We start from the raw sequence: 15,666 nt of genomic DNA, 5'->3' as shown, positions 1-15,666 counted from the left end.
CTGTCTGAATCAGGTAGAAGTGATGATACAAGAGCCAGATTTTCAACTTCTTGAGACTCATCATCACTCTAGTTTGAAAGAAGAGACTTGTTGTTGCTGTTTCCATGCTTTCTATTTCCACAGTCAGTAGAGATATGACCATAGCCACCACACTCATAACATTTAGGTTTTCTTGAGTGAGTCCCCTTGAAGCTTCCTTTTCCACTCTTGTTGTTGTAGTCACTGCTGCTACTGCTTCCGTTATAGGTGTTTTTCCTAGGAGCATTGGGATTTCTAGAGGAGTTCTTGCTTTTGAGAAATCTTTTGAATTCCTTTGTCAGTAGAGCAAGATCTAGTGTTTCTTCTTCTTCTTCTACTCCTTTTACAACCTTGAAGGCTACACCCTTATTTTTCTTCTCAGGTTTTAACCTCATCTCATAAGTTTTGAGATTGCCGATGAGCTCATCGAGTGGATACTCATCAATGTCAAATGAGTCCTCTATACTAGTGACTTTTGAATGAAATTTTTCTGGCAAGGCCCTGAGAATCTTTTTGACAATCTTATCTTCATCAAAAGGTGCTCCCAGACTACTACACTGACCAAAAATTTTAAGAATTCTACCATGGAAGTCATCAACGGTTTCATCATCTCCCATAGTCATAGTTTCGAACTCAAAAATCAGTGCTTGTACTTTCTGTGCACGTACCTTTTTACTTCCTTCATATGTAGTATGTAGAAGGTCCCATGCCTGCTTGGCAGTATCACAGTGACTGATCCTCAGTTTTTCCCGTTCAGATAGGGCTGTGAAAATGTCGTTCTTAGCCTTGAAATCTGCTTGCAGATCACAAACTTCTTCCTCAGTCCAGTCCTTCCTTGGTTTGGGATTGGCAGTGGAAGAGTTTTCTCCTTTTGCTTTTACCATAGGTACAGTCCAGCCATTTTCTACAATATTCCACATATGTTCATCGTGAGCATAGAGATATGATTTCATGTATATCTTCCACTAAGTATATTTTTCACATCCACCATCGAACCATGGAGGACTATTTATAGATCCACCAGCAGCCCTATCACGTGAATGTTCCATCTTTCCTGGGATCACTAGAAAGTTCTAGAACCCACTCTTATACCAATTGAAATCACCAGATGGAACAATAATTCAAAGACTTGAATAAATAACAAGACTAGATAATCAAACAACTCAAGTAAAAAGAACACAAGCTTTTGCTGACGCAGTGTAAACCTCTCTACTGAGGAAACTTCACTGCGTGGCGTTTAACATAGCCAACACGAGAAATCAATCCAATATGAATCAAATGAGTTTACAGTATACAAGTAGTGTTGTTCATAACAAACACATTCACTTAGCAACAAATGCTAACTTGATTTACAACTGATCTAACTTTTTACTTAATCATCATTCTATCAACAAGAGCCAATCAACCAATCTTCCTCAATCTCAAGGTCTCACTGATCTTAAGAGTGAATTATGAACATGAGAGATTATGCAATAGAATACATGAAACAAGTAGAGAGTTTTCTGAAACTAATTTGAACAAAAAAACTTAGTCGTTCAAGAGAGGACAATTTTATGCATCAAAAACCCCCTACGTCTAATTTCAGTTTCGAAACCTTTTATAAGGGAGGAAAACTCCCCCTCAATCAAATCTTTTCTTAATTAGCAAATAAGATAAATATGGAAAGATGTTTAAAACTGAAATCTACACTTCCTATTTATCAGCCATACATGTCAAAAATCTTTAATGAAGATGTGTATACCAAATCAATTTATTAATCGACATGCATATCAATTTAAATCATTTAGTATGTTATGAAATGAATACCACTTATACTCAAGATCAGTGAGAGTGATCCTCCTTGATTTTCTCTTGATGATCCGATCTTACAGACTTCTTTAATTTTCTTTAAGCCTCCGAACAAATAGAAGAGATACTCTCCTAGGCTTTGCAGTTTCTGATTTCCTTGTTGATTTGGGAAAGTCGTGTGTTGAATAGGGATAGTCTAATGTACTTACAAGGTAGTAATGAGACAATGGGAGTGGATTCAGCTCTTGGTCCAAATTCAATACTGGGAGCTAAGCGAAAGGCTGTGGAGGTTTTGGGACGCACAGGTAAGAGGTATGTGTCTAAATCGGATCCGGTGCTTCAGGTTAATGATGGTTTGTAGCTTGTCTTGTAGCACGAGAATGGACAACTGATTGTTTCGCCAAGAAAGAAGAAACTGGGAAGGCCTAAGGGAAGTAGGAATAGGCCTAAGTGTGCTGAGGTCCTTGAGAAAGATCTTCAGGGAAGAAAGTCTAAAAAGTGGAGACTCTGGGATAGTGATCGTGAAGTTCCAATTTCTGTGGAAAAGGAGACTTGCACGGATACTGAGACTGACCAAATGGAAGAGTTGCAGACCAATGGTGGAACTGTAGGGATGTAGGTGCATCATCCTCAACTAGTAATATTTAAACTTTAGTTTAGGTAGCAAGATCTAGTTACACGGTTGTTACATTTATTTACTCTGCTTCTGAGTTCCTAGGTTTTGTTAGAATAAAGGTTCTTAATTGTCGTTAAAAGGTGGGTGTACTAGGGAGTGCAAGGTTCTGTTTTTCTTAGAATATGTCATTTGTGTGTCCTAAATGACGGCTCTTTCTGTCATCCCCTCAAGGATGTTTTGTTTCTGGTACTGCATGCTGAATTATAAATTTGGCTGACCTAATTCGATTCAAAAATGGTTGTATGCCAAAAGAGAAATTATACAAACCGAGATTAAACTTTCAGCCTCCCCAAAATAATTACTAGCAATAAAACCATTGTCGTGCCTTTCGTAATCAATTGCTAACCAAGTAATTAAAAATGAAACCACTCCGAAGACTCTTTTAGTGGAGCTATTCGTAATCAATTGACAATTGCTAACCCTTAAAAACAAAAATTAATAATAATAATAAAAATAAAAAATAAAAAAAAATAAACATATTCTTTTGAACCTGGATTAGCAATTTAGCACCAAGTTTGGCTTTGGACGGCTCGGTGGGTTCTATTAAACAATCATTCACAAGTACTGACTTGAGTACTGAGCATTTACATATTATCTTACTTCATGAACACTATCAAACCTTAAATGAAGAAAGATTCCTCGAAGAAACATAAGCTGCGTCAAAATTAAAGCAAAATCCACTCTACTAATTGCCAGAAATAGATAGTTCATATAGACATGATAAACAAAACGCATTATTTTTAGTACTATCTAGAAAGAGACCACATGCCATTATGCAAGCACATAATCACCATTAGGTAGCAACGCCATCCAAGATCTTAGCAACAACCTCTTTGGAATCCCTAAGCTTTTTTATGCTCTTTACCAGCTTCTCGCGCTTGACGGAAACTGCTGGAGATTCCTCTAGCATTTTCTCAATCCCACCACCACAATTTGGTCCCATCAACTCTTTCACAATCTCAATCTCCATGTCTTTGTTCACAAGTTTTGAAACACTTAACTGCAAATGCAAAGCCATACAATCAACAAGCCTTCTCAGAACAACTTTCCAATAGGCAGTCATCCTCATTTTCAAGTCAAAAGCCTGAGACAGAACATGATTATTCACGTCCAAGAAAAAAAGAGAAACATACTGCCGAAGGACTCCAACTTCAACTTCCCCAATACCCTCTACAGAGACCGTAGAGTCATTTTTAGATAAGACCGCATGTACAAATGCGTCTTGTTGACCCATCAGCCTGCTCCATTCGGATACATATTCTGGATTACCTGTATAATCAGTCAGCTTCTCCATTTCCACCATCTCCATTGTCCACTCAACTGACCTTTCTTTCATCCTTGTTATAAGATTACGGCCAGCTCTTCTGGTGCATACCTGAAGCTGATAATAGTTTTCTGTATTATGCATTAACACAGACATAACCACTTCTTCAATATAACTCCAAACCTTCTCAACAAATACAATAGGTATGCTCGAGATTCCCTTCACTTTTCCCTGCAAGATAACAAGAAAAGCATTGCGGGGAACAAAATTCGGAAGACTAATACCATTTGCTTCCTCCAAAATCTTGATCTCCTCTACTAAGAAGTTACTTTTTGGGTCACTTTCTTCACACTTGTGAAGTTGATCTGAGTACTGATTGAGCATCTTATAAAGCCGAGCAGTGCAATGCATGTGCTCGTCATCAGGGAACTCATCAAATTCTCCTCTCACCAGAATTTTCCTAAGAGATTCTTTTGATGATCCGATGATCTGCATAAATGCGGTCATGGCTTCAGCAACAGATGACAGACTCTTTGGCATTTTGTTCAACTCCAAGAGACAAGAACTCAGCTTGTCATTTATCTTCTTGACAATGTCTGGCAAGTTTCTAGCTATGCTAGAAGCTTGAATCTGCACCAACTTTTGACCCAGAACTGGAATTCCAACCATAGATTTGTCAATCTTGGACAGCAAAGGATGAGTTTGAAAAAGTTGTAGAGATTTAGCCCTTGCCTCCTTATAAGTTTCATCTCCAATCCGGTTCCTCACACAGACATAACCAAGACCAATACCAACATCATCTGCTGTAACCTTCTCTAATAGTCCTTCGGGCGCCTTATCAACCTTTGTGACCACAGCCAGAGTCCTATCACCAGCTCTATCCACACTCTGTGACATCCTGATGGATTCACAAGTTGTAAAATCAACAGTAGCAGACAACACATTGAGAATGATGCTCTCTTCAGGCTTGATATAATCCATGATCATGTCTTTGATTTGATCATAGATATCCTCGGGCTGACCATGAACAGGAACTCTAGTGATTCCAGGGAGATCAACCATAGTCAAATCAGGAACACCATTCTTTTTCACCAACAGAGTCAATGGGGTGTTAGAAATTCCCTTACCTCCACCAGCAATAACATTGGTGGCATTGACAATATCATCAGCAATGTTGACCTCATCAGTGTGCTCAACTTTGCCATTGTACTCCAACTGGAACTCTGGCCCAGGACTATAGCGGTGTTGAAGCCTCATTATAAAGGGTACCCTGGTGCAGATAACTTGTCCACGTGGCAAGCTGATGCCGGCCAGGGATTCAAGGACGCTTGACTTGCCAGATGATTGGTCACCTACAACAACAATGGTGGGGAGCTGAATGCCTTCCTCCATAACCATGAGGCTCCTGAGTTTGTCAACGGCGTCAAGGAGAGGACGGATTTTTTCATTGTAGGATGACACAATCGGTGCTGCTTCAATGATGGCATGTTGTTCTACACATGATAATCCTTCACCTTCTGAAATGCATGCTAAATCTGTTTGCTTTGCTGCCCCTATCTTCTTGATAATCTGATGTATTGACTGAAAGAAAACTAGAAGAGTGAGATGGAGAAAGAGATGGGATGAGTCAATAGATAACAGAATACAAAGTAATGTATAACCATGAGGCTCCTGAGCTTGTCAAAGGCGCCAAGGAGAGGACGGATTTTGTCATTGTAGGATGATACAATTGGTGCTGCTTCAATGATGGCATGTTGTTCTACACATGATGATCCTTCACCTTCTGAAATGCATGCTAAATCTGTTTGCTCTGCTGCTCCCATCTTCTTGATAATCTGATGTATTGACTGAAATTGACTAGAAGAGTGAGATGGAGAAAGAGATGGGATGAGTTAATAAATAACAGAATACGTACAAAGTAATGTGTAAACATAGTAGGCACCTTTGGATTACCAAAAAAAAAAAAAATTAGGCACCTTTTGACTCTATTTTTGTTTGGAAAAGTCATAAAGATGACTAGGAACAGTAGGGAGATGATTGAAGCTCATAGAAGCCCCGCCAATCCATGTGAATTGTTGAATCTGTTCTGCTAGGAAAAAGTGAAAGGTATACAAACAAAATGTTAAAGCAACATAGTACAAGAAAGTAAAATTAAAAGTAAATGGTAAAGCAAAAGAATCGAACCTGTCAGCTGGTTTGGATTTCACGATCTTCGATATTTTACATTGTAGAATTTCCTGCAAAATTTGTTATTTCAGGCATCATATCCAATAAATTATATATGACTTGAATAAAACTCATGATACTTGTATGATATGTCTTGTGATATTGAATCGTGATGTGCAGGTAACAAAATGATCCATATGAGGGCCTTCCTATAATAAGGAGGACAAAAATCAATGAAGTATGAAAGAGGTAGCTGATTATGAAACAAATTAACGCATATTAATTAACATCCCGATGAGTTTTTTTTTTGATAAGAAAGGACTTATTTAAGTTATAGATGGAAGCTCCTAAGGCAACCCAAGGTTACAGAATCAAAGAGTTAGTTTTTGTTTTTGCAGATACACCATCTTTCAATGGAGTTACTGTTGTAAAGAAATCCTAGTGCATGAAAAAAAACAAAGTGACCTGACAAGTAATGAAATCAAGCATGCACAAGAACAAGCACAGAACTATTGTGGCTCGGCCTCTAGTGAGACCTACGTCCACAACAAGAGTAGCTTGATGCTTACTGTAACAAGAACAAGGTATATGTTCTCATACACAAGCCCCGAATATATACACCTCATTTCTCTCTAGAGTCTCTATAACCCACAAGTGATTGGGAGCTAGAAAAAGAAATTAATCAGAAAAAAAGATGAGAATGGTCCAAAAGCTCTCCTTTTTTGAGCTTATGAGGTGTGTCTCCATTCATGATGGAACTCAATTCCAAAGCTAATGCATGTTGCTGATGACCCATTATCGTCTGTCTTTGTCAATCGATGACCCATTATCTTAAAGCAATTAATGACGCAACGACCTCATCAGGTAACCTTTAAAGATGATACCATCAATCAAAAACTGAGTATCATGCAAGGTCTCTCTTTTTCCACTTGAACAAGAGCTACAAAAGAAACATATTGACTGAATGAGAAGTTTAAAGATGACTAGCGTGCTTACCTATCTGTAGAGCATTTGATATCATCAAATAGTTGCAAGTTGCAACTTTGCCACTTATAAGAAGCATCAGTTAATTTCCAACATCCAACAGAAACATGGTGAGAATGTTCTAGAATTCCTAGTTCTATTCGGATTAGATTTCCTTGTAACATTAGAATATATGTACTTTGCAATCCCTATATATAGGGCTCCTATTCTCAATAATGAAAGACAATTCTCTCTTCAATCTCTCTCGAATTCTCTTTTACTTAAACACATCAGTTAATTTCCAACATCCAACAGAAACATGGTGTACATATCTCTACCTATACCAGATCATAAATTTTCTGTTGCAGCAAAGATATTAATCAATAGCTAGATTTCAAATTAATTAATCTACATAGACCCTTACAGATGTACGTGCAATGAGGAAGTCATTTACCATGGATGAAACAGCTATTTATGTTTACATCCATGATACACTATCTCTCCAAACTTGAAGATCATGGTTCCCTATGAAAGTTGGTTTGAACTCCAAACATGGGATAATGTATTCCATCTGCAATTACATATTCACCATCTCATGTCTCAAACTTCTATCAGCAAACATTGGAAATGGTGTCAACTTAGCTTTTCTGATTGGTTAACCGGTGTTGTTCAAAATCGTACATAAGAATAGTGAATTTGGATAGCTTTCCCCTTCCAAAGAGATAATTAGATATAAACCCAATTTTCTAAAGTGATATTGGGAAAAACCCAGATCAATTTACACCCAATCCACGTAGACAACTTTCCTTGTAGAGTGTTGATGTATACTCAATATTTTTTTGTGTTTTTTTATATGCCTGATTTACCCTAGCTTGGACAATTTTTTTTTTTTTTGAGAGGTTGGGCAATCTTCTTTGTAGAGTGTTGATGTATAATTATAGCATATGGCATTATGGCTTAAATCATGCATGTTTTTATTTCAAATTTTCATTAATGATATATATAACACCATGATTTCAAGCAATACAGATACTAGTTCAGTTCTATAGATCATAAGAAAGAAGTTCAAATTTGTTGTTGTGAACTTGTGTATCACCTATCACCTATGCATTCGTGACCATATTATCTTTCTAATCTTTGGCTTTCAAAAGTATGGTATCTACTCATAAGATATGTTATTCATGAGATTTAGTTTTCAAATCTTTTCATTTGTCATCATTGTGCCCTAAATTTTCTTATGGTAAAGTATCTTGTTCTAGGTATATTGTCATACCTAGAACAAGATACTTTTCTTTTCTTTGAACTTTTCCTTTTGCATATTGTCATATTAATTTGATGATTATTATTGTTCATTCTCAATTGTTACCTAATAGATAGGAATATGCATATAGGGATCAATTAGATATTTTCAACCTAAGAAATATGGTCAACTCGCAATGATAGAATACCTAATTAAGAAAGAGGTTGATGTGAAAAATGATTCGAATAAGTAGGTTGAAATGAAAATTCCAAGAAGTGAGGTTAACTAAACACACGGGTCTAATCTTTAGGTTGTAATAAAAAAAAACCTATTAGCTTAAACCTCTACTTTTAAGTCAGGTTCAAGTAAATGGATGGAAGATAGAAATAGAAAATAGAAAATAGAAAATAGAAAATAGAAAATCTCAAAATCTATTAGCTAGGTAAAAAAAATAAACATACAAATAAAATTTTAAAAATAAAAACCCTATTAGCTAGCTAGGTTAAAAACTTAAACATCTACCTTTAAGTCAAGTTGCAAGTAAATAGATGGAAAACAGAAATAGAAAACACAAAATCTTCCTTTAAAATAGAAAGTTTAAATTCCACATTCATTTAAATCTATAAAATCTTTGAATTCAAAAAACATAAAATATGTAAGAAAAGATCCATAATTCTAGCAATAATGATGAGTAGAAGGAAAATTGTTGGAATAATGGGACCAATAAAAAATCTATAATTAAGGTATTTAAAGAGGACTTTAATTTTACTAATTGACCAATATTTATCAGATTTAAATGGTGGCAATATGTGTAATTTTTAGGAAAAAGAAAGATAATATTTTATCCTAGTTGGCAATAATTGGGTGTATAGATTGAAAAAATAATAATATGTGTGTTTTTTCCATTAACTTTTCTAGAAATTGGGTTTATAATGAATTTCCCCTTTTCCAAGAAAGGTGGCTGTTCTATTTTTGACAAATATATGATACATGATCGAGTACAACTTCACAACTTGTCAGGTTCAAATTTTCTGTTGTGAGATTGAATTGTCTTTTATCAATACACAATTTACAATGATCAGTCAAGATAACCAAATCGTTAGAACCGCAATTCCAATGTGTAAATGCATTTCTTTAGAGTCTTTCAGAAGTCCAAACGCAAAGCAGGAATACATAGACCTTTATCTTCATTTGTTTTCTCAGATATCCCCCATCTAATGGTGAAAAGAATGCTTCTTCTCTTAGCTATTCAATGTGGATGTGAACATGTCTTAACTGAACAAGATACTCCGAGATGCAAAGGTGAAGAATTTAAAACAGCTGATTTCACTGTCTATTAGATGACTTCTCATTTCAAATTTTCATTAGATATTCAAATTTCGTTTTTGTTTTCCATTTCTACTTCCTATTTTGTCCGAGAATAAAATCTTGAGAGAATAATGTTAAAAGTTACCAATTAAAAACTGGTTTAGCAGCATTAGAAATATGGGACCTGACAATGGAATAGACAGTAGATGGTATACATGCATAAACAAATTTATGCTTCATGACTATGAAACATCAACTGATAAATTATTAAAATCCTAGCTAGGAATGAAACAGGGCCTCTAAAAATGACTCCAGGATTCAAGACTAATCAATTGAACAAAATTAGACAGGTGGTGCTAGGTACTTGATTTGTAATCCTGATTTAAGCTTACTTCCATTACCCTTGGATAATCCCATCTTTACAGTTGCACAACTAATCATAGCATAATGTCCTGAGAGGTACTGGAAAAAAGGTGTTAGGGAATTTAATCCCTCCGCCACGCAAGTACTAGAAATAGAGATAGAAAGAAGAAATAACCAAGCCAAGAAGACAACAAGATTTAACGAGATTCGACCAATATCCTTGCCTACGTCCTCGGAGAGTTTCACCTTCATTAATGAGAGAATTACACAAGTACAAGATTACACTGCTCAAGTTTATGCCCAACCCAAGCCCTTGTATCCAATAGGATACCCCTTGTACACCTTCTCTCAACCTAGAAGATCACTCTACCCCAAGAGCTATTCACACTCTTGAACACAACTCACTTTGCTTCTATACACGAGGACCCATAGAGTTGCTCTAGACCTCTCCTTGCTTGCCTCCACACAAGGTTCATTTATTTATACCATTGATAGGAGTCTCTAGACTCACTTCATCAATGCTCATACATGAATCAACCACCCATCTCCCACATCAACTCCCTAGGAAGACTAAAAAGGTCAAAACATGAATTTAACTATACATTTCTTCCCAATGCATTAGCTTGACCATGCATTTATACCCAATGCATGCACTTGACCATACACCAATTTTCCATGCATAAGTTGCCACCTTGAATGCACAAACAATTAATACCATGCATTCATGCCATGCAAAATATATCCACAAAGGAGGGATAGGCACCAAACCCAACAAAAGGTTCAGAAGAGAAACAAAATAAAGGAAATAAAAATGAGAAAACAGAGAAGATATGGTGAAAGATTACCTTTCTAGCTTCAAGGAATTCATAAACAAAATATCTAAAGCCACCTCAGCACTAAAACCACAACATGAACTCCTTTGAGCTATTGATTATGGACCTCAACATATCTAAGGATGGAGGATTAATTAGAAATCTTTGTAGCGAAAAAAAAAGTTTCAGAAAATTATTGCAGTAGCCAAATGAACAGAATTAAACAACAGCTACTGACTGCAATATGGTTTGAACTTTGTTGATGCACAGAAGGGATTGATGATGAAACCAAAAAAGCTAAAGCTTCCAGAGTTTAGCTCCAAATTTACTAGAAAATCTGTGGGACTAGTTGAAAAACTGGATGGTGTTATGGTGCTGTATAATCCTCCACCGGCTGATTCTGGTGCTACTCCACACCACTAAGAAGAAAAGACGATGACCATTGGGTAGCAAGAACAAGAATCCTCTCAAGGACAAAAAGGATCAAAGAAGTTATTGGTCTATTGCGCTTGACCTATCCTACCAAGACTTCTCGCCTTCGAAACAAGGGCAAGGACAAGAATTTAGTTTGTTAATTTTGGTACGTTTAAGCTTGCTCGCTATGATGTTTGTTTATATTTAGTTATAAAGTCTTCTGGAGCTACACTACGTGCATTGACGAATGGAGACTCATCATTCAAATTTAATTTTGTGTAGACATGCTCTTTGACTTTAATTTTGTCTGTCCTAAACTACTTGACCACTGATTAAAGATGCAAGTACAAGAATCTTATTATATGTGCCATTTTTTTTTAAACGAAGGTTCATTGCATTAGATGACCAGCCAAAGAGCCAGAGTCTAACATACACTTATAGACAGAAAAATGGCAGGGTAACTACCACTCTGCTATCTAAGTAATGTAAACTCATTACAAGTCGATTTTGAGCCCGCTTTGGAAGCGAGCCCATAAACAAAGAACAACTCCGTGTCTTTTAGGGCAAAATCATTGACTGGTATCCCCATTAGCCAGGCGCGCAATTGAGGTACCAACAGAGAGCCACTTCCCAGCAAACAAATAGGAGTCAGATCCTCATCCAGAAGCCGCTTCCTCCAGTACAACTCTAGATAATTACCAATTTCGAATAACCATTATCTGAATTAGTACTGGCACTTTAAAAAACCCTAAGCCCACAAAGTGGGCCTAGGTTTATAGCCCAGCAACCTAAGTTTGAGCCCAGGCCCAAAAGCCCAAGCCCAAACTCGAGTAGCCAAGATAGTAGCCCTAGCCCCTGTAGCCAAGCCGCCGCTGCCGCCGACCAACCCTCTAACGGCCGACCGTGATAGAGCATGGCCATGGTGACTTCAAGCCGTAACCCAAGCAAAGTCTTCGAGCACCTGCACGTCCAGATCCACCGACGAGGAAACGACCTCAACCCCTCCAAGTCGGAATCAGGAGAATAGACGGACCCCTACACTCAATACCGGAATCCGACCTCGCACAGACCCGATATGCACACTGTGATCGCTTCGACCTCTCCGATCCACTGGTCTTCCTCCACCACCGAAAGACCCGTGCCATTTTGGCTATGAGATTAATAAAATATATTTTTCTGTTGTCTAAAAAGACTCCTCTCATTTTGTTTATTTTAAAAATTCATAAACATAGGCCACGTCAACGGACCGAACCAGGCGCGGCCAGGCCCATTCATAGCTGGCTTGGGCCGGGCCGGGCCTTATTATATTTTTAAATAATGGCGGACCAGGCCAAGCTGGGCTTTATTATAAATCGAAGGATCCAAGCCAGTCCATATAAAGCGGGCCTTGCGGACTTTTTTGGGCCGGACCGGGCCTTATTATATTTTTAAATAATGGCGGACCAGGCCAAGCTGGGCTTTATTATAAATCGAAGGATCCAAGCCAGTCCATATAAAGCGGGCCTTGCGGACTTTTTTGGGCCGGGCCTTGCGGGCTTTTTTGGGGACGGGCCTTGTGGGCTTTATTTTTAATAAATATTTAGAGACACTAATTTTTTTATAAATCTATATTTATATATCATACATTCCAAAGAGCAACCTCTATCAATTCAAAGAAAATGGGAAAACCGACCGTTGGATGTGATTATTACAATAAATTATGCGTGTGGTTAAAAATTTAGTCAATTTTACCATAGTTTCGAACCCGATCGGATTGGTCATTTGTATGTTTTCTTGGTTGACCGATGGCATAACAACCGCGAAACGTGCTTATTTTTTTACATCACGTTTGTAAATATTTCATCAATGGATGTGCATGGACATAAGATAAAAATTTCAATTATAATTACAAATACATTGGTCTATACCAATTTGCCTACTAAAATTGTGTAACTTATACATTGCATTTAAATTGTTGAGGTTCATTCTAAAGCAAACATGAAGTGGAAAATGAATTTGGAGAAATCAACCACTCGATGGAGAGATTGTAATGTTTTATGGTGGTTGTAAAAATTTCAGCCAATTTGGTTCTCGTTTCGAATTCGATTAACTAGGTCAAACTTAGTTACTCTTATAAACCTATATTTATATATCATACACTCTAAAGAGCAACCTCTATCAATTCAAAGAAAATGGAAAAACCAACCATTGGATATGATTATTACAATAAATTATGAGTGTGGTAAAAAATTTAGCCAATTTCACCATATTTTCGAATCTGATTGAATTGGTCAACCGTCGTCACTTGTATATTTTCTTAGTTGACCGATGACACAATGACCGCGAAACGTGCATATTTTTTCACATCACGTCTGTAAATATTTCATAGGTGGATGTGCGTGAACATAAAATAAAAACTTCAATTTTAATTACAAAGATATTGGCCTATATCAATTTGCCTCCTAAAGTTGTATAACTTATACATTGCATTTAAATTGATGAGGTTCATTCTAAAGCAAACATGAAGTGAAAAATGAATTTGGAGAAACCAACCGCTCGATGGAGAGATTGTAATGTTTTATGGTGGTTGTAAAAATTTCAGCTAATTTAGTTCTCGTTTCGAATTCGATCAATGGTCAAACTTAGTTACTCTTATAAACCTATATTTAAATATCATACACTCCAAAGGGTAACCTCTATCAATTCAAATAAAATAGAAAAACCAACCGTTGGATGAGATTATTATAATAAATTATAAGTGTGGTAAAAAATTTAGCTAATTTCACCATATTTTCGAATCCGATCGAATCGGTCAACCGTAGTCATGACATGTAAAATATATATGCACATATTCTATATAGAAGTATGAGAACGTCCAATTTCACCATAAGCCAAATTACAAAAAATTCACAATCACACAAAGACACACACACACACATATAATGATGATGATGTGGCACACTGAATATTTCCAAATATATGTGCTGGGCCTTCTAGATTCTGTCAAAGCTGAACTGCCTTCACTTACATTGTCATAACTCCTTCTAGAAAAGTCAGAATCGCAACCGTAAAATTTTTCAGAAACTAGACACATGGGGCTTTCCGTGCATATAGGGTATAGCTCCTAATTCTCTCCGAGCAGCTCCCAGTAATTCAGCGAAGTTCGGTTCTAGACATGAACTTGTAAAAGATGTTGAAGATTCCCAATGAAGCAGAACTACCTTCACTTAAATTGCCATAACTCCTTCTAGAAAAGTCGGAATAGCAAACCGTAAAATTTCTTAGAAACTAGAAACATGGGGCTTTCCATACATATAGGGTACATCTCTTAATTCCATCCGAGCAGTTCCCAGTAATTCAGCGAAGTTAGGTGTTCTGCACAACAGTTTCTGTGTTGCAGATTCTCGTTCAAGCTGAACTTTCTTCACTTAAATTGTCATAACTCCTTCTAGAAAAGTCATAATTGCAAACCTTAAAATTCCTCAGAAACTAGACACATGGGGCTTTCCGTGCATATAGGGTACATCTCCTAATTTCGGTTGAGCAGTTCCCAGTAATTCAACGAATTTCCATGCACAACAGTTTCTGTGTTAATTATATCATATTTTTTGTTTGCGGGCTTTTACGGGCCTGGCCTAGTGACAGGACCCGACCCAGGAATCCCCCAATTACCTGGATACGAGCCTGCGGGGCCCACATTAAGTGAAATCCTACCGAAAATTCGGCAGAACCTCCCCTAAATATGGGCTACCCAAAATTTCACAAACCTGGACATGCTTTCAACTGTAACTTCTACTCAACCTACTATATCAAATTTACAATCCAAGCACATATATTACATCCGGAAAGTTCAAATCCCAACATAATCCTCCCGAAGCAACAACAAACCAAACAACAACATCCATCAAACTTAAAAGAAAAGTTTATCAGAGCAACACTAAACTAAGCCGATATCATACAAGGTAGGTTAAGTAATAACCTACGGACAAAAACGGAAGCGCTGATTTCCAAAGTCCTTGAGCCTGGACGCAATCTCTGCTAATCTGAAATCTGGGCATTTGAAAACGAAGGGCCCAGGGGAAAACATATAAAATCCATTAGAGTGAGTGGACAAAACCGAAACGAGAATCAAAACAATTTATGGTATGCTTCCCCATTTCCCTTTTTAACAAAACCATCATGCAGCGATACTTCATGAAAATTTCCAACTCAATCCTTTTTCCAAGAAACTCATTTGATTACTAGGAAGGACTGCTTCCTAGGCATCTCATGCCATCAGGGAGGGACTGCCACCCGATGACGCATCGGAAGGGACTGCCAACCGGATAGGAGGCGGTGATTAGTTGGGACTGCCAACTAGCCACAGGTAGTAGACGGGACTGCCGTCTAACTACATCAAGTCATCTGGAAGGGACTGCCAACCAGATGACACTTCGGATGGGACTGCCAACCGAGCTGTAGTCTGGAAGGGACTGCCAACCAAACTATTACCTAGCAGGGTCTGCCAACTAGGTAAGATACGCATGCGCCAAACTGGCCTCCTTGTCAACTGTTTCCTTTTTAATCCTTTTCTTTCCATAAAATCACATTTACTCGAATAACAATCCATTTCAAAATTTAATACCATGCTGCATGCATTATTTAAATAAAAATAAAGGTCCACTCACAAGTGAAT

General features: G+C 37.3%; 1 protein-coding gene across 1 annotated transcript; it reads right to left on the bottom strand.

Moving 5' to 3' along the window:
- Positions 1–3,147: 3,147 nt before the first annotated feature.
- On the bottom strand, positions 3,148–5,665 carry LOC112173166 (dynamin-related protein 4C). The gene is made up of 2 exons (XM_024310745.2): positions 5,408–5,665; positions 3,148–5,327 (listed from the first exon to the last, which is right to left on the bottom strand). Exons 1-2 carry the CDS (start codon positions 5,567–5,569, stop codon positions 3,276–3,278), a joined length of 2,214 nt encoding a protein of 737 aa, XP_024166513.1. The 5' UTR covers positions 5,570–5,665; the 3' UTR covers positions 3,148–3,275.
- Between the last annotated feature and the right edge of the window lie 10,001 nt (positions 5,666–15,666).

The sequence above is a fragment of the Rosa chinensis genome, chromosome 1, assembly GCF_002994745.2.
Source record: "Rosa chinensis cultivar Old Blush chromosome 1, RchiOBHm-V2, whole genome shotgun sequence".
NCBI classification, from domain to species: Eukaryota; Viridiplantae; Streptophyta; class Magnoliopsida; order Rosales; family Rosaceae; genus Rosa; species Rosa chinensis.
Note: the sequence above shows the minus strand (reverse complement) of the source record. Positions and strands in the feature narration are given on the sequence as shown.

Excerpts from the sequence above, each read along its gene's own strand:
- LOC112173166 (XM_024310745.2), bottom strand. The coding sequence starts at position 5,569 with ATGGGAGCAGCAGAGCAAACAGATTTAGCATGCATTTCAGAAGGTGAA. Across the intron at positions 5,328-5,407 it reads ACAAGCTCAGGAGCCTCATG|TCAATACATCAGATTATCAA; the intron begins GTTATACATTAC and ends GTTTTCTTTCAG.